Source organism: Aythya fuligula, chromosome 3 (assembly GCF_009819795.1).
Source record: "Aythya fuligula isolate bAytFul2 chromosome 3, bAytFul2.pri, whole genome shotgun sequence".
NCBI classification, from domain to species: domain Eukaryota; kingdom Metazoa; phylum Chordata; class Aves; order Anseriformes; family Anatidae; genus Aythya; species Aythya fuligula.
The window spans coordinates 21,220,206-21,245,837 of NC_045561.1; the positions used below are offsets into that span (position 1 = coordinate 21,220,206).

Genomic DNA, 25,632 nt, shown 5'->3' on the forward strand with positions numbered 1-25,632 from the left:
CCAATGCTGTAACCCCATCATAGAAGACCTCCAGGCATGATCTGCCCTTAGTGAAGCCATGTTGGCTGTCACCAATCACCTCCTTATTTTCTGTGTGCTTTTGTACAGTTTCCTAGAGGAACTGTTTCATGCTCTTGCTGGGCACAGAGGTGACACTGACTGGCCTGTATAGTTCGCTGGGTCTTCCTTTTTTCCCTTTTTAAAAATGGGGGCAATGTTTCCCCTCTTCCACTCAATGGGAACTTCACTGGACTGCCATGACGTCTCAGATACGATGGACAGTGACTTAGCAACTTCACCTGACAATTCCCTCAGGACCTTCCTTTTTCAGGTCTTTCATTTTATTTTTCACTATATAGTAGATGTTCCGGTATAATGAAAGGCAATAAAGACCAAGATTTAGGTCTATTTTGTTCACATTCAAGCGGTCACACAATCACTGTGTTATTTCTGAGCCTCACCCACTTGATATTGAGAATCAGATTTGGAAAATTTGGGGGGAAAAAAAAGTTCATTCAGGTTAGTGCCTGAAATTGCTAGTACAGTTGTGGATAATACTCAGGGTTAAGGTGGTGGAACATCCACCCTCCAACCCTGAAGTTCAACCCAGTTACCTAATGCATTGTAAAAGGCTCCAGGCCATCCCAGGCAGATCCCAAGGCAGTAGGCTCATGCTGGGGAGACATTTCTGTGCTTGCGCTTGCCTGTACGTGGCTCCCAGCCGGCACATCCCTGAGAACACAAAGTAAAGTGGGCCTCAGAAGCAGCCAGCTGGCTTCTTGAAGGACAAGACATTTGGGCTTTGCTTCAACAAGACACAAGGCAATGAGTCCATTTGCCTATAAGCCAAGAAGCTGAAGCTGACTCACTGCTGGAGCTCCCCTTGGGATGGACAAGTGCCTACAGAGCCAACTGACACCTTAATTTCCTTACTAAACAAAGTTGTCTGGTCATAAATAAATGTGATATTTCTGGGAAAAATGTGGAGAATTAGCACTTTTCAGACTAATAACGGTGTAGGAGCTTACATCTTGTACTCTGCCTCCTCTCCCTTTGCCTAACAAGCAGCCAGGAATAAAACAAAAACAGGTACTCACCCAGGCTCGAGTAGGGGCCTATGCAAGTTTCTTAGAGCTTGGGCTAAAAGTTGAGATCCATCCCAAATCTGCCTATTTACACGAGTGTGTTCCTCTCACTTGTGATGAGAGAAGTAAAGACTTCCTCCAGCCTCTCAAAACACGGATCCTAAGAGCAACACTCCTGCTGCCTTCCCACCTTCTCCAAATGATAGCTTTGGGCTTGCAGCGTGCTGCTCGCAGCCCTCCGTCCCTGCAGAGGCTGAGTGCGGAGCTCTGCTGTTGCTGGCATCCCAGCCCTGCCTGCGCTTTGTGACTCACGCTGGGCATGGAGTGGGAGTTAATGCTGCTTGGAGCAGCAATAACTTTCTGCATATTTTAGGGCAGGTCTCTGACAGTTCAGAGCATCCTTCTTGCAGGCTATTTTTGTGCTCAGCCCATTGCCCATGTGGAGCTTTGTCTCTCCAGAGAGCAGGTGAGGGATGGCAGCATTACCTCTGTAGCTGCTTGCTCCTCCATACAGCTCCTCAGCTGCCCTCTCTGCATTTTCTCACTGGAGGGTGGAAAGGCCTGTAATAATAACCAAAAAAAATTAGACCAAGCTTTTAAACAAATGGGTGACCTTATTACTGTGAAAGACGCAGGTGATAAGAGTAACAACCATGGCCAAAACAACTGCAAAGCAGGTCTGCAGGTAACAGGAATTATTATGTATTTTTAATTTCTGATGAACCAACATGTTCATATGTCTTACTGGCTGAAACATTCAAGCTGCAAGGCAGGAAGTCTTTCGAAGCTTTCCCTTAGCCAGTGGTGCCATTAAATACATTTAGAAAACATTTGAGTTTACACTGCTTTCTTCGCTGACCACAAGCACACAGACAAATCCATACCACGGCGGGCTGGCATCGGGGGGAGCAGTGACCAAGGAAGGGTTGCAGAGCCAGGCCCCACACACAGCCCTAGACACAGCCTTGTACTTATTTGGGATAAAAGTGAGCGCATTTTGATGAGCTAAGCAACCAAACTGGGTTAATATCCAGTTTGTCAACAAACTTGTTTTGGCTTGCTGGTGAGACCACGGTTGTTTACCCCGAGTAAACCCAATCTTGGCTTATTTTGTTCCCATAAAAATGAAGGGTTGTGAAAGTCTCCTCGCAGTCAGTAGTGCCAGCAATGATCTAGGAGCTTGCTGAGGCGCTCACCAAGATTTCAGAGGCTTTGAGCTGAGGACCAGCTGGGAAGCTCTGCCTTTCCAGACAGACAAATCATGCATGCTCAGAGCAACGTGATGCTGAGTGTGCAAAGAAAGACTGGGCTAACACGGAGATGTCCTCTGTGTGTGCGTGTGTCAGCAGCAGAGGAAGGGCTGTTCTCCCAAACATCTGGAAAACTGGTGTCGGCTGAGCAGTTGCTGAGGCTGTTTTTAGGCTTGGGGTACCTCCTGAATGACACCAGAGGTAAATCAGCCAGAACTAAACACATTTATAGGTAAAAAATAACAAAGTACCTCCTTTCACAAGTGTGTAAGGGCTTCCTGGAGACAGGTGTGCAGTGTATCAAGTGCACTCTGGAATATTTTGTAAATAGTTTTTGAGACTAAGGATTGTTTGCTGAGTTTATTAACACGTTTACAAACTCGGCTATGAAAACCCTGAGTCGTCGCAATGGAAATTCAGGCACACTGTCTTCCTTTTGGTTCTGGCGGTGGGGCGCTTTTTCATTTTCCCGGATTATTTTTAGAGGGGGCTGGCCGGTTTCGTACCAAACGCTGTTGCCGCGTAAACACCACCAACTTCTCCAGGGACCAAAACAAAAACAAAAACAAAAACAAACAAAAAAAAAAAGCGTGCGTGTTTCTAATTTCAAGCCCATGAGCTCACCAGCTGAGCCTCCGAGGGCCCGGCCAGGAGCGGGTGGGCGGATGGCGGCCGGGGGGCACACACACGCCTAGATGCGGGCAGGTGCTGCCAGCCTCCTCGAGGCCGAGGCCGGGCAGCAGGAGGAGGAGGAGGAGGAGAAGGAGGAGGGACGGGGAAGGCCGCGGCGGGAGGAGGAGGAGGAGGAGGAGGAGCCGCTGCCGGATGCTGCGAGGAGGCGCCGTGGCCGCCCTGCGCTGCCGGCCGCTCACCTGAGCGGGCAGCGGGCGGGGAAGGAGGGGCCGTGCGGCCGAGCTGCGCGGAGCCCGGAGCCCGGAGCCCGGTGGCTGCGGCGGTGAAGGGGGCGGGAGGGCGGGCGCGGCCATGGCGCCGGGCGCCTAGCGGGGCCGGCGGGCGGCAGGAGGCCCGGCCCGCCCGGAGCGCCCGGCTGCCGGCGGGGCTGCGCGGCCTAAGCTGAGCGGGCGGCCCCACCGCCCCCTCCCGGCTCGCAAGATGTCCACCCGCACGCCGCTGCCCACCGTCAACGAGCGGGACGCGGAGAACGTGAGTCCACCCCCACCCCCCGGACCCTGCCCCTGCCCCTGCCCCCAGCCGCACCGGGGAGAGGCCTCCCCGCCCGGCTGCGCTGCGCCGCCCTTTGTTTGGGGCGCACCTTGGCGGTGGGCTGCTGCCGGCCTGTTGCTGCCGGCCTGCCGCTGCCTGGCTTTGTGTGGCGCCGTGGGGAGGCCGTGTGCCGTGTGCCCGGCCCCGCTCCCTGCCCGCCGGCTTGTTTGGTGCCTGCCTTTGTGCTCGGCTGCACCGTCCCTGCGCCCTCTCTCCGCGCCGCGGTGGGGTGGCGGGCGCTTTGTGGCGGGGTTCCTGCGGGGAACGGCCCCGCTGCCTCGGAGCAGAGCGCCCGAGAAATCCCCCAAAGTCCCGGACTTTGTCTGGCCCTGGCCGCCCGGTGCGATCGCTTACCCAGGCGGTGGGATGGGAGGTGTGAAATGTTCCTCTTAGGTGAGGGAACCGAGATTAAACGAGGTATGCTCGGCATGCGCCCTCGATATCGTTAGTTGCCTTCGGGAAAAGTGGCAGGAGCAGTCATATGAAATTTCACGCAGGCAATTTTACCCGGCCTGTAGGTTGACGGAAAGCGATCGGTGAGGAGCGCGGGGAGGCGGGCAGGTGGGTCGCAGCAGAGCGGTCCTGCCAGGGCTGCGGGCTCCAGCCAGCGCCAGGGCCTGGTTGTGTGCAAGGCGAAGAGGCAGCGTCTGCTGAGTAGGTCACTGAATTAGGAGAAATGAAGAGTAAATAGGAGCAGAGACATTAGGAGGTGAAGGTACCAGGAATATAGTTAAAGGAACGAAGGCTTCAGTTTCAGTTGCTCAGTTTAAGTGTAATTGACGAGGCCGTGGCTGTGTGGTTCCCAGTTAAAGCTTAAAGCGAGCAGATAGATCCATTTGGTCTGTCCTTTCTATTCATTCATGGACTGATGAGTCCTCTATTAGTGTCAGAATGGAAGCAAGTCCTTGAGATGAAAATGAATATTTAGATTTAATTAAATGACAAGGCCCAAGTTTGAGTGATGCGTGTTACTTAGGAGTTTCCATTTCAAATGTATATAGGAATGTAGACAAGGGGTAGATGACAGGAAGAGATAAGAAATATTTATGCATGTATCCAGTAATACAGTGCATAAGACTTGCAAAGTGCGTTTACAGAAGGCAAATGGAAATATTTTCAAACATCATCAACTTCTGTAGAATGAAAACTTCAATTAAACTGTTGGTAGTTCATTTAGAAAATGTGCCGGTTTTGAATGCTCTATTTTGACAACCAGATGTAAGTAAGGATATTTTTTTTATTTATTTTAGAGAAGGCAAGGGTGTCTAAAAATCAGGTGTGTACAGGATATCAAAGTCCACAAAATTACACATTTGCTACTGAAAATCTTGCTGTAAGTCTGTAACCTAATACTAACAAATATAATACTCGGTCAGACAGACTGTAAAGAGCTGTGCAGCAGTATGTTCCCAAATCTGCACAAAGTGATTCTTGTGCTGCTGTTAGCAGGGTGTCTGCTGGGTTTTGGGGCAGGGTTCCTCAAGGCTTTTGTCACCTCTGCCCTCTGGGCATTGGGGAAGCCCCCTTGGGTACTGCTGGTTGCCCTTGCCCAAGAGCTTTGGCTAAAGTGGCAGGTGTGGGAAGAAGGAGCTGGCCTGTTGTTGACTTCGGGGACAGCATAATTCCTTGGTTTAAAATGGACTCTGTCAGGGTGAGGTGAGACGCTTAATTTACTCTTAATGTGCTTCCTCCTGTTAATAAGCACTAATGGACGGGCAGAGTGTTTGTGCTGATGGGCCTTGATGCTCAGAGGTTAGCTGGTGAGCTCTGGTAGCTGGGGTGGCAAGGCACTGCATCTGCCGGGAGAAGTTACTTAAAAGAGAGGGGCTGGGAAAGCAGGAGTTAAATTAGAGCAGGGTAAGTCTGAGTGTTCTTGGCCTGGTGAACTGACTCCCTCTTTGTAGTGCATATCTGCAATTCCCAAGCACATATATTAGCGAAGCTCTCAGAAGTTGTGCAGTTAATGGTGATCTTCTGGGTAGCAATCTTTTCTTCCTTCCTTGTGGCCATCTCTCAGAAATGTTGCTCCATTGTGTGACTCTCAAGGGATAGATTGTAGCTCTGCATCCCGGAGAGAGCTGATTGATGGGTCTGAGTACAAATCTACGTCCGCGTCCAGCTGTGCTTTGCACATGGTGTGAGATCGTTGCATGAAATCATTGGGAGCTACCCTACCACTGCCACCCCCGGGCTCTTGGCAGCTGCTTTCCCTGTTCTGTTTTTTTTTTCTTGTTCTTAAGAAGAAAAGAAAAAGTTATGTGTATTTTTGTATATATTTCAATGTAAACTGTTCTCAATAAGTATGCAAGCGTGTGTTCTGTCATTTGAACGAAATAATAAAATTGGACAGAGCACCTGTCATAAGAATATACTCCCCTTGAAGAATTATGAGAGTTCCTGGCTGGATGTGTGAAAACAGCGCACGGTTCCGTAACTGGTTGTGCCTTTTACACCGCAGTGCCCTTTGACAGTAGTCCAGAAGGGGTAGGGTCATGCAGCAGGTTACCTGATAAATTCTTATCAGCCAGCTTGAGTGAAAGGAAGGAGGACCAATGACAATGGACAAACAACAGGTGGAGGGGAGCAGTCATCATGAAACAGTCAGTATGTGTATAACTGATAGGCCTGCATTATACAAATTCACACCCAATCTTTTTTTCCTTTTTGCTGTTCTTTTCATCTCCCAGTGCGATGTTTAATTTTTCTAACGCATGTGCCCCTCAGTGTTTTGCGCTGGAAATTTTACTTCTCTTTCACCATAGCTATGTTTAAGGAAACAAAATATGGTATGATTGTCAAACATTTTTTCTTATTGAATGGTTTATTGGGAAAGCTGAGGAAAATTGATGGGTAGAGGCAGTGCATTAAACATTATTTTCATGCCTATTACCGGTTTTTTTTTTTTTTGAAAGGAGGGGTAAGAGTAGTATTGAAAGTAAACACTTTCCTGCGATTTGATTTCGTATGTGTAACTATGGTTTCCTCTTGATAGTGATGTGTAGGCTGCTGTAGGTAATGTTTCAGGGCATTCAGACAGTTGGAGTTGGGGTTAGTTTGGGTGAATGGAGCTTCCCATCTCTGCTGAGGCTGGAGGAGGAGAGGGATAAGAATCTAAAGCTCTGAGCTTGTTGTAGCTCTTTTGTTTTCATTGAGTTCCTATTGAGGCTTTTGTGTTTTCTCCTTCATATTGTACTGTATGAAGTGCTTAAATTGGGGAACATTCTTCATGAATTACAGTAAGAGAAAAGAAGGGTGCAGGTAATACATGATCTTGAATGCTTTCTGAGAGTTCTGTATAAGGAAAGACACGTGGAATTGCAGTGGTAGGCTGTATGCCACTTGCTTTTTAAAATTAATAAAAATGAGAAGGCTGTATTTTGCTTCTTCTGACATAAAGGCCTTGTAGGCTGGTGTATTATTTTTTTTATTTATTTAAATTTGTTGATAAATGTCATTCAATCTTTTGAAGCTCTTACTCTTACTTGTGGAAGTGTGCCGGGACTCTCTTTGTGCTGTGGCGTCACCACTCCCAGCGAAGGCCCAGGGAACTGTTTTGCCTTGTACTTTTCAGGCACGCAGAAGTTGGTACATCCTGCTCCGGAGATGGCGCGTGTTTACTGGAGGAGAAGGAACAAACAAGGCGGGAGAGCCAGCTGATAAGGCTGGCTGGAGCTGAGGAGGAACGTAGGAACTGCAGCGTGCCTTACCCAGCCAGTGCCCTGTCGGAGTGATTCAGAGATGTCATGGCAGGGGGGGGTTAAGGCATGATAACACAGCGACTTACAGTCATGCGATCAACTACATTATCATAGAACTAATTGTGATAATTCTGACACACGCACACCCCGCTGCAGGCTAGCGAGGGCAGGGTGATGTCTGAGATGCCAGCTAAAGCAGGTGTGGTGAAGGATGGCTCGCTGATAGCGGAGGCTGGGAGACAGCTGCATTTTTAGAGGGAAACAAATTGAACGGGGCAAGAGATAAGAGGATGGAATGAAGTGGTGAGGTCAGGGAAATAATAATTATACCATGTTTAATTTTTTTTTTGCCTGGATTTGCTTTTGCACAATAAGAACACATGGTTTTGATTTGGACGGAGGGGGCGTGGGAGAAAGTATCTGACAAGAATTCTTTCTTTCAGTGCCTTAAGCAGAAGAATGGCCTAATTTCCAGGCCTTGTGGGTTCAAGAGTACAGCTGTATCTTTCTTATCCACAAGAGATGGGCTTTAGCAAAGTGGAGAATGTCTGTGTTTTTTCCATGCAAGATGAGTTTTCTTGATCATAAGAACTCCATTAGGCCATATGTTTGTTTGAATGGTAAGAACAGGGCATGCTCTCCTAATCTCACTTTGAAGGTTTGTGTTTTCTTTCTGCTTTTATTTTTTTTTTTTGGTTCAAGTCTTGAGCAAGCTCCTACGTTGTGGGGGAAAACACATGTTTAGCTCCAGCAGTAAGCACAAAGGAGAGAGCAAGGTTCATTTTGTTACAAAGTGTGTTAACCGCTTCGCATTTAACCTTCTGCAGGAATCGCAGCTGGGACAGGTGGTGCACGTGTTTAGTGTCCTTCTTCTCCCTTCCTGTAAAGGCACATATTTTGGAACAGATCGGCCTGTGTACAATCTCATTTCATGCTTCAGTGTTCTTCCTAGGTGTCATAACAGAACGTGCTGTTGCAGTTTAGAAAGAGTTAATGCAGTTTGATTGTACTGCTGATGTCATTTCATACTTCATGGGTTTTTGGAGGTTCATAGGTAAACATAACATTGGATTGTTTGTGGCTGGTCTTCTGAAAGCTGGACTTACATGGGCAGGGGAGTGAAATGCGTAACAAGAACAATGAGGTTAAGATCCCCGTAGCCTTGGGAAGGGTGCCTCTGCCATCATCCTTTCTTCATCCTGCAGACTTACTGTGTGTTAGTACAGCTTTTTATTTTCCATCTCTGCACTTAAAATGTTTTAATGATCAGTAAAGACAGGATTTTTTTTTTAATAGTACACAATTCTGTTTGGAAATTAATGTTTTTACTATATATGTGGTACACTGCAACTACATGACAGTTGCTGCTATCGAGCTGAAGGAGCTCCTGCTACATCCTGATACCAATAGCTTAAACCCAAGAAAAGTAGTATTTCATTTTTATTTTAAGTGCATGTTCTTGATCAGTGACTTTTATTTGCACTTGCAGGTTTCTTGTTCTCAGAATTTAGTGTAGATCTACTCTTGAAATCTTACTGATATTTGAGAGAACTTCTAAAACTTTTTCAGCAGAGCAGATTTAATGAGAAACTATTGTGTAATTAGGACAGAGATTACTGTTAACGTGGAGCTAGAAATCTGTTTCAGGACTTTATTTGCACCACAAATTGCACTGCTAACAACTTGAGAGGTTGAGCAAACCTTTCAAATGTTTAGTGATATCACAGAGAAAGCATTTTATCACTGGTGTTTAGATATTATCTATTAGTAGCTATGACTCTTTTTCCCCTCTTTTTAAATATACGTTTATGCTCTATGCTGCCCTCCAGGTTAAATATGCTGCGACTAAGTTGCTGCAGACAGTGGTGTGTTTCAAACTTTGCTTATTTGTATTGTGGTCATGATGTGATCTGTTGATTTCTGTTGTTGGAAACAATGCTTGCTTTTTGTATATGATTTTTATCTTTCTGGAATTTCATAATCACCATTTTTTTTTAATGACTTCAGTAATTCTTGGTCTTTAGTCTTGAATGTTTGCTCCTCTTTAGGTAGTGGTAAATTAAGAAGAAATGGTGTCCAGTCGAATATTTTTGAAAACAACAAAGAAAGCAGGAAAGTTCCATCGAAACATTCATATCCCGCAGCATAATGAACATAATGCAACTGAATCTGAATCTTAATAATAAGCTCTTTCTCCACAGTTACTAGCAAGCCTTTGCTTGTTAACATTTTTTCACTTTTTTCAGATTGTAAATCAACATTTTTATGTTCTTTCTGCTCAGTTCTGAACTGTGAATTTTAAATGCAGAAGGTAATATTTCATCTAAGAAAGAAGTTTCCTTGCTTTTTTTTTTTTTTCTGTGACTTAATAGAATAAATAGCTAAAAAAAAAAAAAAAGTGACATTGAAGGATTGCTGAGATCTGTGTCAGTTTACAGCTCATTGGTGATGATGCAGTTTAGGCAAAGTTCCGGTGGGCATCCTAGTGAAGCTATGGGTAAAAATTCCAATTTCATTTCCAAATTTCATCTTGTTTTACCCAAGTAGTGACCAAACTTGCTTTAACAATCATGGTAAAATAGTTTAAGGCAGGAGCATTGGCAAGTACTCTCTCTGCTTCTTTGTGAACTGACATGATAGTAGAAAAACACACTTTTTTCAGGTGAGCATTTAGTCAGGGGTTTCTTTATGTAAGCTTTCATGGGAAACACCCACTTAGGCTGAAAAATGTGTGTTTACATTCGTAGTAAGGCATCCGCACAGTTAAAAATCAGCCGGGTTACAATTAATCTTTAAGGCAATGGGCTGGACGTGCTCGTGGAGCAGTGCCATGGGTTAGATTGTAATGAGCGATCAATAGAGTGTACTTATGTAAAACCCCAAAGTGCAGGTTTTCTGTGCATCTGTGGAGAACATAGGATCATTGTTATTCTAAAATTCTTCATTTTAACAGGACAGCTGATCTACCAGCACTTCTACATTCACTTAAATCGTTGGTAAGCAGGCTTTCTGTTCTGCTGAAATAAAGGTGGTGTCTGTGTGTTCACGTCTCTTTTGTTTTTTCTTTGCTGTTTTATTTGGATCCAGTAAAAGTCATTTTGCTTCTTTTATCTTGCCATTCCTGTGCTTGTGGAACACTTTAGGTGTAGGCTGTGGGTGAAACCATCAGAAGTGGCCTGCGCTCTGCTTACCTTGTTGGCGTTAATGTGGTTTTCCATCAAAATGACTTCTGTGAAGACTCCTGAGCAGATCAAGATACAAGGGCTCAGTATCCCTGTCTCCTGACCCTTTGTGTGCCAGCTGTTTCAAGTTCATGACATTTTGCAAAAAATGGAGGATGTTACAGAAACCTGTACTCATAATAAAACAATCCAATGTGCCAATGTGCTTTGGAAAACAAAAAGGAGGGGGGCTATGTTTTCAGTTCCAAGGTGTATATCAAATCCAAAGAAGCACATACAAAAATGAGCAGTAAACCTTTCTTTAAATTAAGTCGTTTTACATGTCCAGTAGCTATATTAGCTGGATACGTGTAGTCACAGTCCCGAGGATTTCTCAGGTAAAGATAGATCAGCAAGGTTGACTTGCACTGAGGAGAGAAGGGAAACCCTTCCACAAAACATATTATAGATTCAGCATGAGGAGCTTTTCCTAGTTGTGTTGCAGTACTGTATTTTAAACAAATATAGTTGTAAGGTCGATGGCTTGAAAAATTAGAGGTTACAACTTCTTCGCCTCTGACGGAAAGCGCTGTTGAGCTTACGGAGTTACTGGGTAGCCTATGGCAGTCCTTTGCGAGAGCAGATAATGCTGATATCACTGGTGACAGCCTAATTGTTTTTGTATTATAAAGTAATAGCAGTGCATGATAACTTTAAAATCTCAAGTAGAGACAAAATTAGTCGAGGTTGTTAGGTGCTATCTTGTATTAGCTAGATGTGGTTGGAGAAACCAGATGAGCTTTTGGATAGACGGGGCTCCAGCAGGGCTTGCAGGAAAGGCTCCTGCCCCAGGCTAACCTCGTGGCAGAACCTGTAGTGCTGCTGCCCTTCTGGGGGAGGACCCACGCCTTGCTGGTGGTGCACTGAACACACACACACACACACACCTTCAGAGTGAAGACGCAGCCTGAGTCACAGTGGTTGAGGGCTATTTTCAGCTGCCGTGGAGCCTTTCCTCCTGGCTTCCTCCTTTTGGTAATGTTGGGTCGCATCTTTTCCATCTCAGCCGTGTACTTAGCAAGAGAGTGAAATAAAAATAAAGAAAAATGCTTTTTACTTGCATTTAAGCAGCTACCTTTTTCAGAGTGGAGAAGGCCTCTTAATTGTCTTCTTAAGGGTTATTACTTGGAGCAGTTTTATTATTTAGTCCCTCAAATATTTGATCAGGGTCATTTTAAACCTAGTGATAGTTGCTAACCTGCTGTCACAGCCCCTTTTTCATGACATATTTCCCAATATCCATCTTTCTGAGATTCCGTCAATCCGTGTTCATTAAGCTGCTGGCCACTTAATACCTGTAATTTCCTATTTTTATCACCTTTTCCCCTCCCCTCTTTGTTTTTCCCTACATTTTGCTTACTTAAGTGCTTTTGTGCTGGAGCTTGCATAGCTGTTGCCAACTTCCTTGTGCTTCTCACTCTGGGACCTTTTCCAGTTTTGCTCGTGACATAACCAAAATCAATAGAGCTTTACTAAAGCCGTGTAGTGTATCTCCTGGTTATTCTTTGAGCAGCGTCCTTTTGTTTGGATCTCAAGGAGTATGGGAGTGATCTGAGTCGCAAAGTTAAAGGGAGTGAAGAAATGCTTTGCCTTGGGTTGGTTGGGGGGAGTTGGCTTTGTTTTGGGGGCAATTTCTGAAGGTACTAGCAAAACAGATTGTTACAGCTTTAAATATTTGCCTCTTAGAGGTACTGTATGTTTCCCACTTTACATTTCCTTTTGCCCCCCAGTAGAGTTACTGTGCTTTATTCTCTTAGGTGACAGCTGAGAGTAACCAAGGTTTTGTAATGATAAGTCAGGAAGGATGTACAATTTTATAATGTCCTCTGTGGAGGGAGGTTTCCATTGTGAACTCAGATGATATGTCAGGAATGTATTGTGAGAGAAGTGCAGAGCTAGGGGAGCTAAGTGTAGGAGATACTGCACTATGTGTAGCAGCAGCGTAAATTACTTGCGCTTAAACAGTAAATATCTGAAATTCCTTTCGAGAGTGCATGCTTGGCCTCAGTTGTATATAAGTATCTTTCTAATTCTTAGATGTTTCTGTCATTACTTAAAATAAGCAGAGGCATAGTTCAAAAACTCAGAGACCCTTGCACATTAAGAAGAGTCTGATTTGTGCCATGGAAATTACGGGACTGTGTTAAATGCTATGTTGAGTTTTTACAGAGGATATGGTAGTTTTCCTCAAATGGATTGCATGTGCAATGTACATGTATTTGCTCGTCTCTATTTCAGATAGTAGTATTGATTGAAGGCAATAGAATTCTCTACAGCACTTGGGTTTTTATTTAGAATTATTTATTTTTTTTTCTAACAGTAATCAGGTTTTCTTCCTCATGCAATTACTGTAGTAGGGACTGTCTACTGGTGGTTAAAAAAAAAAAATCAGGAAAATATTGTTACTTGATGGAGTTAAAATAACATTTTCTCCATAAGATCAGACTCTAGAAGGAGCGGCAATTGTAGTCATTAAACACAATGAAATTTATACAAAAATTATTAGCAATACTGTCTCCGAGCAGTCTTAACCATGTGTACATACATACAGTAGCTTTTCAAATTTGTTTCTCTTAATTCGGTATTAAACAAGGCTGCCTTCTTTTTAGAGTTCTGTCTTCCAGTGATGGACCATAAGATGCATATAGAAAGTATACAAGAGCACTTCACAATGAAACTCTTGCTCCGTCTGCTGCATAGTCCAGAGCAATCTTATCGATAGAAAGTTGGTATGAGCAATGAGGATCGATCTAATATAGATGCTGGAATTGGCAATTCAAGACCTTGTTATCAGAGTGGCTGCAGTGGTGTTTGTGAACAGGATGAGAGAAACCTGGTGGCTCAACCTCTGCGAAGAAAAGACGGCTGATGAAATAAACTGCATTTAAAGGTCCTTTTTAATAAAGTTATTCTCACTTATCTGATGGCTGCAGAAATATAGTGCTTATATCAAAATCAAGTTACACATTTTTGAAATGCTAGAGGATTTTATTTATTTTTGGTTGTGTGACCTTTTGGGGAAATTCATGTTTTGGTATTGTCTACCAGCTTTTTCAACATTGCTCACTAAATCCTTTTCCTACTGGCATGTAATATCTTGTTTAAAAAGAATTATTTTCAAAGTGAGTGGTGTCAGGAGTAGCACAGAAGAGACAAACGGCACTTCTGTATCCATCTGTTTGTTCTTTTCCCTTTCATATAATAGTTCTTAATCTGGAGAGGCTAAACTAAATGGAACAGTTGACTATCAGACTAAAGTTATGTATAATAAAGTGAAACATGAATGGTGCATGAGCTGTTTTCCTAATATTATCTTGGTTTCATTGGAGGTATTTCCAAGACTAGCTCAGTGGGAGAGCAGCAGAACAAAGAAGGAAGTGAATTGGGAGACTGGAAAGTACATTGACAGGTTGTAGTAAAGTTTTTACCTCCAGATAATTTTTGAGAAAGGACAGAAAGCTCTGCCTAGCTTCATGTCAGGTGGAACATGAACAGCTTCTTTGTTGTCTGCTTGGTGAAAAGAGAAAGATACCTAACATGAGAGCTCACATCCCTGGAAATGGAAGGCTTAGTAGTTAATTCGGTAAATTGAAGGAAGAAAATACAGACTGAGTTCAGTTAGCTTGCAATGATTCAGGCATTGCAACATTGTGATTGCATCTCCCTAGAGGCAAGGAGCATCTTAGGACTGCTGGTGGTAAGAGAGAGCATTACTGACTGACCCATCCCGAGGCTTGGAACAACGCAGTGATAGCCATCTCCAATGTGTGTAAGGACAGCTCTCCTTATAAAGTTTTGAGGATGGATTCCCAGACCCTGAAAGGGGGATTGGTAGTTTCTGTGACCTGCTGACACTGTCCTCAGGTTCCCGGGATTTCTGCTTTCCTCACTTGCCCTTCCTTATGACTGAATTAAATTAATTCCTGCTTTAATATGAGACACCATCTGATCAAGCAAGCCACTTAAACTGGAGAGTCCCAAACTGTAAAATGCAGTGCTGTACTGCTTGCCAAGCTGGTTCAAAGCATGACCAGTTCCAGAGATTGCCAAGAGCTGCCTCTGCTTACAGCGAGCTGGAAGCTGCCATTGCTGCTGCCAGCTATTTGCTGTCCCTCACTGTCCTGATAAAGGAGTCTGGAAATGCCTGACCTTGACATCTTGCAGGCAGGGAGTTAGTGTCAGAAGGCCGTGGCTGGGGATCTGCGATTCCTCACACACAGACTGTCAAGGACTGGAGAGAGAAAGCCATAGCAATTTTTTTGTAAAATATTTTTTTCTGTTGTTGGATTGGGTGTTTCTTTTTATGTCTGCATTTGCTTTGAATAAGTGTTAGTTTTTGTTTGACCCTTTAATCATAAATTCTTTATATATGGATGAAGCTTAAGAATATATATATATATATATATATATATATATATATATATATAAACACGCACACATATAACATTTCTTCCAAATTTTCTTACCTATTTATTTTAATGGACAGTAAATCCAGCATATGTTGTTTTCAGTATTTTCTTTGCATCCTGCAGTGTTTTTTCTTTCCCGTCTTTTGGTGAGTTTTGTAACCTGGACTATTTCATTAGTTATGCTCGGTCTTTCTCTTGGGCTTGGCTTTTGCATTTCTTTTCAGTGCTTGCACGTAACTTCTGTTCATGGCTTGAATTCAATACATTGACAGATGTCTGCAGTATATGTGTGCCTGTTAATATTCATAATCTACTGTATTACTGTGTCAGCCTGTTTAAAACATATAAGGAAATACTATTTTTAGCTATAGTACGTACTTTGCAAAATCTTTGTGGTATATTGCTGTTGGCTGCTTTTTTCCTTTTTTTTTTTTCCTTCCCTAAATTGTGGTAGCCTGTAATGTTAAATAACTGAAGCCCAAAGGTTAAAAGATGCATGATTGCATGAGTGTAGAAACAAGAGGCTCTGAGGAGATTGTTGTCTGAGCACTGCTCAGAGCACGCTCTTGGGTTGTAAGATATAAGCTGGTCCAAGGGGCAGACTGTGTTTGGACAGCTTAAAGTTAAGCGTAAATCTGTGCAAGTCTGGGAAGATATTTGCTAAGCTGAAATATGCTGTAGCATTACCCACATGTAGGTAAATTGTTACTACAGTCCAACTAAGTCCATGTTTTCTGATCTGATATTAACACTGCTATTAAAACAGACTAAATCATCTATCAGGGGAGCCTTCTTTTAGAAGGCAGCTGATTTTCCTGAGCCAAAGATACATTATTTGCTCTCCTCAGAAAGTCAAACTTTGTATCAATGCTTACGAAAAAAATGTGTCTGCAGAATGCTGAGTCTGATAAAATCCTGTCTTAAAACTGCATCTTGGTGGCTGAGGGTGTCCAGGAGACACTTTGCACTTCAGTCCTCTGAGGCAAGACTTGCTACTGACATCAGAAGGCCTTGCTGCAGCGAGGTGCACCAGGAAATACTGGCAAGCCTGATGTGTAATGAAGTTAAGCTGGTAACCTCTAGCACAAAGGTCCATGAACATGCTCTCCTGATAAGGAAGGATCCTTTGCCAGTGCCCCGAAAGGCATAAAATACGCCCTATTAGTCCATGCAATGTTTTTCCTCTTCTAACTGTCAAAATTAACAGGTTGCCTAACTACTTTTGGATACGTTTGTATTGTGTTGTTTGAAGGGAAATATTAAGATCAGTCTCTGTACCCTTTAAACTGGATTTTCAAGCTCCTTAAAAGGAATGACAGAATGGTTCAGGTTGGAAGGGGCCTTAAAGATCCCCTAATTCCAACATCCTGCCATGGGTAGGAACACTTCCCACCAGGCCAGGCTGCCCAAAGCCCATCCCGCATGTCCTTGAACACCTCCAGGGATGGGGCATCCACAGCTTCTCTGGGCAACCTGTGCCAGTGCCTTACCTCTCCTTTGAATATCTCAAAGGTGTATTCCGAAATTATTCTAACATCCTCCTCAGTATTGGAGAACTGCAATTGAAATGCTGTGGGACGTGTGCATCAATCACAGAATCACAGAACTGTAGGGGTTGGAAGGGACCTCCACAGGTCATCAGGTCCAACCCCCTGCCAAAGCAGGTTCCTCAGAGCAGGCTGCCCAGGTAGGCGTCCAGACGGGCCTTGAATATCTCCAGAGAAGGAGACCCCACAACATCCCTGGGCAGCCTGTCCCAGGGCTCTGTCACCCTCACCGTGAAGAAGTTCCTTTGCGTGTTTGTGCAGAACTTCTGTGCTCCATTTTGTGTCCATTGCCCCTTGTCCTGTCCTCACAAACCACTGAAAAGAGGTTGGCCAAATCCCTCTGTCTCCCACACTTAAAATATTTGGAAATATTAATAAGATCACCTCTCAGTCTTCTCAAGGATGAACAGACCCAGGTCGTCTCTCAGCCTTTCATCATAGGGGAGATGCTACAGGCCCCATATCATCTTTGTGGCCATCCTCTAAATTAGCTTATATTGCTTTCAGTTTGGATACTGTAATTGGTCATCTTGTCGCTTTTTAGCAGCAGCCTTTATTTTAGAAAGTTAATAAAACCTTGAGGTAAAATGGTCTTTTCATAAAAAGATGGCAACCTGTCTTGATAGATTCATCATTGGTGAATCCAGTAATGGGAGTGTAACGACTAAGGCCTACTGTCCAGCTTGCTGAAGGAATAACTTAATTTTCTCTTTTATGAAATAGAAAAGTGATATGATAGGTTTTATTTTCCTGTTGTTCCTGCCCAGACAGTGTGATTCCACAAGAGGTTAAAATGGTGCTGGTGTGGTCCCAGGTTGGTGGTGGTGCTGCCTGGGGATTTCTGCGCTCAGGGGCTGGAGGTCACCCCACGTGAGCCTCCTGTGGCACGGATATGTCTTAGGTATCCAATAGACGAGAAAAAAAAATCACATTTTATAAACTCGGAGAGAAAGAGGTGGGATTTGGAGCCTGGCGCTAGTTAGCCGTGCGGATGTTCTTCTGCCTTCTGTCGAAGAAACCTCAGGTGGCTCAGAGGGCTGCTGTTTGATCGTGATCGAGGGAGATGCTTAGCTCTATGAACTGGTCACTCTTTTGTGAGTAAACCTTGCATCTTGCTGTTCTTCTCATCATTTGGAGGCAAGCCTTGGGTTTCCAGACTGTAGTCTGCAGGCTGCAGGAACAGCCCTTTCCCCTCAGTTTTGAAGTTGGATATTCAAGCTTTTTCCATTTCTCGTACTACTGCAAACACTTTGAGAAGCTCCATGTGCTTGACACGATCCTGAACTGTAAGTTGTTTCATGTTTCTTTTCGCCTGCCTTTCATCAGGCCAGCTGAAAAATGACCTGGCTGTGTCCTTTATAAGCACAATAAAAGCTCCTGCCGGCTTCCTTTGCCAGAAGTTTCTCTTTCTGGGTGTGTTCTTGTTTGGTTGGTTCAAATTAACTATCAGCATTAGCTTTTCATTCCTTTTTGTCCAACTGAATGTTTTTGAGCTACCTGTGGGTGCCATGCCACTGAGCAGTAGTGCCCCGTACCTGAGGATGTCTCTGGGCGCTGGCAGGGAGCTGCGAGTGCTCATCTGGAGCTCAGCACTGGCAGGCTTGAAGATCTCATAAGGTAGGTCAGAAAACACTGGCAAAGCTAAACTGATCACCTCCTGAGGAAAGCTTGCAAGAGGCACTGAATGTTTTAAATGTGTCTAGTAGGCTGCAGCAGCAGCAATAACCTTTCTGCTTCCTTCCCCTTTTCACTTTTGATAAACCCTTTCTGTCAAAAATACGGAAGTCGTGTTAGGTTTCACATGTGAGGAACATTAACCATTTTATTTGAATTTTAAAAGAAAAGGTTTGCTCTTTTGCTTGGTAGGGCCTGATTGTAGCATCTAGGACTACACTGAATGATAAATAATTAGAAACTAGGAAGATTTGAAGAAAAATGTTTTTTTCCTCCCCTCAGCTTTTAGCAGGCTTGTCTTGATTTTCTTTGTGTTTAAGGTGGTGGGCTCTCAGCTGATTTGCTGTAGCAATTAATGGAGGTGATAACGGGCTGACTGTCCTAAATTAGCCCTGGAAAACATTGTTTGTGTGTTCGAGATGAGTCAGGAATGAAAGTGCCAGGTTGAAGTAACTGTGCCAATTCTGAGTGAACTAAAACAAACGCAGGAAGGTGCTGCTCTTCGGCACCTGCATGCCAGGCCGGGGGGTGGCTTCCTGAGGGGGAACGATAAGCTGAGGAAACATGTTAGCTGTTTGCGGGTTATGAGACCTGCTTTGCTGCCACGAAGATAATTGTTTTTCTGCAATGTTTTGACTGGCGTCTTTCCTCAGAGGGGGATGTGTGCATTTTTATTTTTTTTTTTAAACCTTTGAGTAGAAAGTATCTGTGATTGCATTTGATAATAAAGTCCACCCTTCTATATAACACCGTTGTGTTTAGAGAAAAAAAAGGGGAGAAAGCCTGCTGTAACATGGACAGGGTTTGTTAGTGTCACTGTATAAAATTACACGTGTTCTTCAGAGCTCCGTGTGCGCATCAGAAACGTGTTGGGTAGCTGTGCATGGCACCGTGCTCTGTCTGAGGCTGCTTGAAGCGCAGACCTGTAAACACTGCATCCTGTGACTAGAAAAACAACTCAGTCTCAGAGCTGGCAAACGTATTTCTGTCTCATGAAGCTATCTTGAGCATTTAAGACTAAAAAAAAACTGCTGTGGGACTCCGACACCTTCATAATGAGCATAGTGTAAGATGTGTTCTGTGCTCAGCACAAGCTTGCCTGTCACCAGCATATGTGAATGCTTCCAGAAAGCAATCCTTATAGTGTGTGGACATTAATGTATTGTACTTTATCTCACAACAGAAATAAGTTTTCGTATTTTCTTTGAACCTGTGTTTCCGAAATTGAGAAAATTACAATTAGGGAGAAGAGGAAAGATACCCCATCAGTTAATAAAATGCTTGCATATGCTTGACTTATCAGATGAGCTTTATCCAAACTTGTTTCTTATTGCTGATAGCTGCGAGCTCTTTTAAAAGTTCATGCCTGGAATTCCTACGTGTTATGTAAATCAGATATAAACAGAAAGATGCACACGCATGTGTTTGATTATTTTCTTTGTGCACTGCTGGAAAGCCTGTGTGAGCAGGGGGTTTTGTCTGACCCCCTTCTGTCTCTGCCATCCATCGGTCTTGGTCTCCAGTTAAAAACCTGTGTATTCCATTCCCTCACTATGTTTTTATTTGTTTGTTTTGAGCCCAGTCCTGCATATTGTCCTGTTTCAGTGAAATAGGTTGATTGCTTCATTTCTTTTAGTAACAAAATTTCTATACTGCATTCCCAGTCTAGTTTAATTGCTGGTAAGGAATGATGAAAAGAATCACGTGTGCGTACACACATTCTGTCTTTCTAATTGCTCCATCCAAAGTACTTTATGTGTGCCATATGAAAAGTTAGGGTAGAGAGTAGTAATCTTTTGATTGAGATTGGAGGTGGTGCTGTCATTTTGCTGCTGATTTGATTTTTTTCTGCAGCAGAAGGAAAGAGAGGCAGTTTGTGAGAAGCTCTTCGCTACTGAAGAAATAGTGACAGACAGCAAGCAGTTAAAGATGAAAAGAACTGGGCATACAGGACATGACTTCTAATCTTTCTCCCCTTTTCCTCCCTGCCCTGGTGTTGTGAATTAAAGCTGTTACTAATCAAAGCTGTATAGAAGGTCTTCTAAACCATTTAGACTCCTCTATCTGGGCTAGTTATTTTGATTACCTTGCAAAATATGACAGGTGTTACAAATGCTCATGTGTATGGCAGGTGCTTGAAAATGTTTGGGGTTATGAATATTAAAAACTTCTGCAAGGAACTTGAATTCAGAGCAGGAGATAACACGGAGCGAGGAAATGGGATGCTGTGCCTTATCCAGCAATGAGTGTACTTTGATTCTGAGGGTTGGCTGTACCGAGGGGTTGACTTGCAGTAATGTGAGAAGGGGCAATTCAGGACTAAGAAGTTTGCTTAATCAAATGAGGCGTGAGGGTAGGCACCTTGATATGTCAAAGTTACCATGTAACTCAGAAGGACTTTCAAGCCTTACGTGTTTGCTTGAAAGAGAGTGTGGTTTGGTGGCCAGAGTATAGTTCTGGGGACTTCTTAAGACTAAGCTATAAGAACAGGTAATATAGCTGATGATATTTATGTTTATATTTGAAGATTAATTCAAGCGTGCAATTAGTGAGAATACCACCCCAGTGGCTAGCGAAGTGGCTAAAAGATGCTGAGTAGGTAAAGCAGAGGAGCACCCATTTGGCAGCTGCTTCGTGGTGTTAGCTCTTCGGCACTGCCCCAGAGGTGGTGTTGCTGAGCGTGGCATCGTCTTGCCTTTGCAAAGCTGCCTTGGGTAGAGAAGGGCAACGACAGCTTTGGGTCTTGGCAGCGGGACGTGGGGAGCAAGGGATGGGACTCGTGCAATGTGAGTTAAGATTGGCTTGCTGCAGTAATCCTAATGTGACTTGTCAGAAACAAACCCAGCTAGGAGCAGTAAGAGTTAATCATCTCTCTTCAGTAGTAATGATCTAAAATTGAATGCCAGAATTACTACTTTTCTGCTTATATTTCTGAAAAGGTTGTTTTTAAATACTTGGCTAATGCCAAATACCTAAATGGCTACCTTACTCTGTACCGTTTCAGCTCTCAACATTTAGTACTGCCACAACTTTTTGTTTAAAATTGTTGTATGAAACATCTAATTTTGTGTTGATTTTTAGACATTTTACTGAACACTGACATAAACTGAACGTACAGGGAGCCTTGTTTGTGATATACTGGGAAACAGTGCATTACTAGTACATGATACACGTCAAGGCAAATTAAAAGATATCTCCAGAAATGTGAGAACCCCTAATTAAAGCCCTGTGCAGGAAGCGCAGGTTATTAGCTAGAATTGTTATTAGGTGGCAGGTGTATCTTAAAGGGGAGTGGTGGTGTGGTGGATTTTTTTTTTTTTTTTTACAGCCCATTTGTTTCCACCATCCTAAAATTCTCAGAATTTAGTGGTGGTTCTTCTGAAATAGCGTTTTAAAATAGCCTCCTAGTACCTGATGCATAATGAATGAACGTGTAATGGACCAGCAAGGGCTTAAAACGATGTAGGCTCCCTTAGTCTGCCCAGTACCGTAGTCTGCCACAAAAAGCCCAGCATCCAGACTCATCATGGCCATGAACCTGTGGTTGTTGTTTTTTTCTTCTTCAGACAGGTTATGTTGTGTTGTCTTCATGATTAAATATGATTAAATAAGTGATTTTGATGTTAAATGATCTCTGTGGGAAGCTGCCTTTATCAACGCCAGTGGCGTTGGTTTTCCTTGCCTGTCCAACTGCTTGGCTAAAAGATCCTTTCCAGTGCCCAGTGGAAGTAGGCTAACCCTATGAAACTGGCGATTGGTACTACGGGTAAATGCTTTTGGGAGGCATTATATTTCATGTCGGGGAGGTCTAATTGTGTGCAGAAATAGGCTTGGAGGCTTCTTAAAACTTGCTTGTCTAATACAGTGCGGGAGCTCTGGATGGGCTTCTACGTACAGCTCTAATATTCATGGTCAGCGTCGTACAAATATTATTAATAAAATATAAATTACCTTGCAGGGTGTTTTCTTAGGCAAGATTTTCATTTGGGCTCTGTTTTATCGCGTGTAGGGCTGGTGTCCTACCTTGAAGGAATGTTTCAAAGCCTCTTAGCCTGGAGCTGTCCTTCTGATCCTCTGAGTCCACAGAAAGTATTTTAATTACGCGCTTCTAAGGGATAAACACTACTGGCAGCGTGGTGCTTCGTGGCTGAACATATTCATCCGATACACAGCACCCGAACACGCCTGACTTCCTTGGTTCTGTGACAACTTGGGAAATGCTTTAGCTCTATATTAAGCAGCGGGGGAAAAGTAGTGTTTTGCAGAGACGCTCAGGTAATGAAAAGAGAAGCAGGAAATGATATTTAGGAGCGCTGTCCTGGCCACGGTGAATCATTACTGCTGATGGAGGTGATGTAAGCAGAGCTGTGCTGCCTTTTGGGAGGAACATTTGGGCTGTGCTGTGCTCCCTGCTTGTGCCGGCTTCATTGCAGCTCTTTGCTGGTTTTCCCAGTCCTCGTGGTGACCAAAGCGCTGCCTCCTGGCTCCGCGCTCAGCCCTTGGTCTGTGTCGGGCTCAGTGCTCTGCTCAGAGGAATGGAGACACCACTTCTTGATTGAAGCAGTGAATAACAGAGACAATACTAATGGATGTGGAGTTGTGCTGTGCTTTATGCTTACTGAAAACTTGAGTCTTGGGAGGAGGCGGCATGCCTTGCTGTCGCAGATCTACACGTTCTTCTGGGAAGACGCTGTTTCTGCCTGCAGTACTTGCCATCCTTAAAATCTGTATCTTAAAAGATTGGAGGCTAAATTTCACGTGTTAAAAGTCTGTGCCCGTTTGCTGCCAATACTATAATGCACCTGAAATACAGAAACTTTTACCCCACTTTGACACCTTCTGTTCTTTTGCTTTCTACTGGGAAGGTTTCCAGGACTCCTCTGTACCTTGCCCCATGTCCTTGGAAGTTGAGGAGTACAGAAGCAGTGCAAACTTCAGTTACTAACATTGAACGTTGGGTGCTGTATTGTATTAAATCTTGTATTAAAAATAACATCCTTTTAGTTCTTCAGACCTTTGAAGTTTAAAATATATTTATGAGCTTTATGGAGGTTTGTTTTTTCTTTGATAATAGATGACTTTTTAAATAAATACGTGGACTGTTAATGACTTGACTAAGAAATCCTATGGCTTACAGAAAGATGCAAACAGGTTTTGGGAACAAAGCTTGCTTGAAAAATACATATTTTCTCCTACTGTTACTTGAGATGAAGGAAGTTGGGGAAAAAATGAGTGAAATCTTGTTTCCTGATATGCCAAAATACATTTCTTTTGGTATTATGTATTTATAAGAGATTAAATTTGGTTATGATTGTACCAATGTATCCGCAACAGTGGTGCGTAGTATGTAGCTTGGCATAGTTTCACATTAGAAAACAAATCTGTAATGGCTTAATGATTAGCATGTAGATGTCTGCAGTTTTACTTCTGGAGCTAGTAAAATCTTTGTGCAGACCTTTTTCTTGAGACATGCATCAAACCCCATGCAAAGGCAGCATGCTCTGCTTAGACTACTATCTAAAATTATCACTTATACTTGTGAAAAGCAAGTAAGTTACTCCTCTTCACACTTACTTTGTTTTTAGTCTATTCAGCTGCAACAGTCTAAAATCCAAGTGAGTTAATTACTAAATATTTTATTTGCCTTACAGCATACCTCTGTGGATGGATACACTGAACCACACGTCCAGCCTATCAAGTCCAGTAGCAGACAGAACATCCCCCGATGTAGAAACTCAATTACATCTACCAATGAAGAGCATCCTCACATTGGAAACTATCGCTTACTGAAAACAATAGGAAAAGGAAATTTTGCCAAAGTGAAACTGGCAAGGCATGTTCTTACTGGAAGAGAGGTAAGCCTTTGCAAAAACTAAGATAATAAAAGGCTGACATAATATTTTATATTCTCTTTGGCTATCTTTATATTAAGTATCTCTGCTCTTTTTTTACTTTTCTCTTCTGAATATAAAAATCCCAGTTTCTGTCATCGCAAAGGAAGATGCAGAGAGGCTGTTGCAGGCTGTATGAAAAATTATCCAGTGTACCTAAACTTTTTCTCCTAACCACACTCCTCTTTTGAGAATGTAAATTCTTGGAGAAGAGATGAGAAAGTCTGCCCATCAGAGAGGGTATTTTAGGTTTGGGAGGAAGTCCATTTCATCCCTCTATTTCCAAAGCCAAATTCAGAGAAATTGATAAAGTACCTCTGGGATGGGGTGGCTTTCTAGTGGACAAGATAACATTGTTCTGTCCAAATGCTGACAGAGGTATAAAATGATTCCTTTGTGATACCATCCAGTGGCAAAGTCCTGAACTCCTGCTGGTAGATCCTGATAGGTGAGAAATTTTGCTTGCAGAAATGCATAAAAGCAGACATGCGCTTGTATGTGGCTTATAGGCACTTATGACATATATATGTTTTATACGTAGACATATATGTGTCTTAGGCACATATATGGCTTTGCTCATAGATGTGCAATATACTGTTGTTCAGACTTTTTTTTTCTGAGATTAGTAATCCATGATTGCTGTTTTGTTTTTTTCCTGAAGGTTGCTGTGAAAATAATAGATAAAACCCAGCTAAACCCTACTAGTCTGCAAAAGGTAAGCAAACCATAATGTCTGAAACTCTGTAAACAGTTGAACTATGATCTTTTATTTCCTTTGCGAAAATATTTGGTCCCTTTATCTTGCTAAACAAGCATCTCTGTGTATCTGTGACCTTGGGGGACAGTGGTATCCTACTGTCTTTGCTATAACACGCGTGTGTGATTTGTTTGCTGGCAGTTACTCTATATGGTTCCTAACTAAGCACTGCTTCTTTGCTCTTCCTTCTTCCTCCAGCTTTAGATTCTGCTGACAATAAAGTTCAAGTCTAATTATATACACAAATAACTTGTCTACATACTAAATCAAAATGAAATGCTATAAAGGACAGTGTTTTTCTTGGATTTTTCTTTAATGTAGTAATTGGTTTTTGTGGAGCTGTAAGAGTGCCAATTTCTGCTGCTCTAATGTTTTTTTTACCTTTGTCTTTGTTCTTTCAACTTTAATAAAATATTTGTTAACTCAAGGGACCTTAGACAATTACTTTTTGTGTATAGAATTGAAGAAATGGCTGAAGGTAATCAGAACATTCTGATTGGGTTTATTGCACTGTTGGTACCTGTAGATTGAAATTCAGAATCCCTTTATAGGCATTGTGATGTTGTGTTCAATGTTTTTACCAAAACCCTGGATTGTATTTTTGTTTGTTTGTATGATTTAACCATGCATATGTTTGGTTGTCAGCTGAAGCATGGAAATCTTGTATTGTCCTGCTGGAGGTTACTTGTTTACAAACAAAAATATATTTATTTTTTTTAAGTACTTGACTCCTGTTTGTAGCTGTAGAATAAGAGAAGCTCAGGCTTATTACTGCTCTTTTATCTCTGGCTGCTGTTACATTAATTTTATTGTGTAGCTTTGGTTATGGGGAGTTATGAACAGCTTTGTTTTATCTTCCTTTATCTTTAATTTCTT

The 25,632-nt window shown here is 43.0% G+C and overlaps 1 protein-coding gene across 4 annotated transcripts in view; it reads left to right on the plus strand.

Annotated features, from left to right (window-relative positions):
- The first annotated feature begins 3,380 nt into the window (after nucleotides 1-3,380).
- The window catches only part of MARK1 (microtubule affinity regulating kinase 1), a 55,461-nt gene continuing 33,209 nt past the window's right edge, over nucleotides 3,381-25,632 (plus strand). For all 4 annotated transcript variants that reach the window (XM_032184074.1, XM_032184076.1, XM_032184075.1 and 1 more), the window contains exons 1-3: nucleotides 3,381-3,499; nucleotides 23,760-23,963; nucleotides 24,661-24,714. In XM_032184074.1, coding sequence (XP_032039965.1) covers nucleotides 3,449-3,499; nucleotides 23,760-23,963; nucleotides 24,661-24,714 — 309 coding nt within the window. In that variant the 5' untranslated portion in view covers nucleotides 3,381-3,448. The remainder of the gene's footprint in view (nucleotides 3,500-23,759; nucleotides 23,964-24,660; nucleotides 24,715-25,632) is intronic.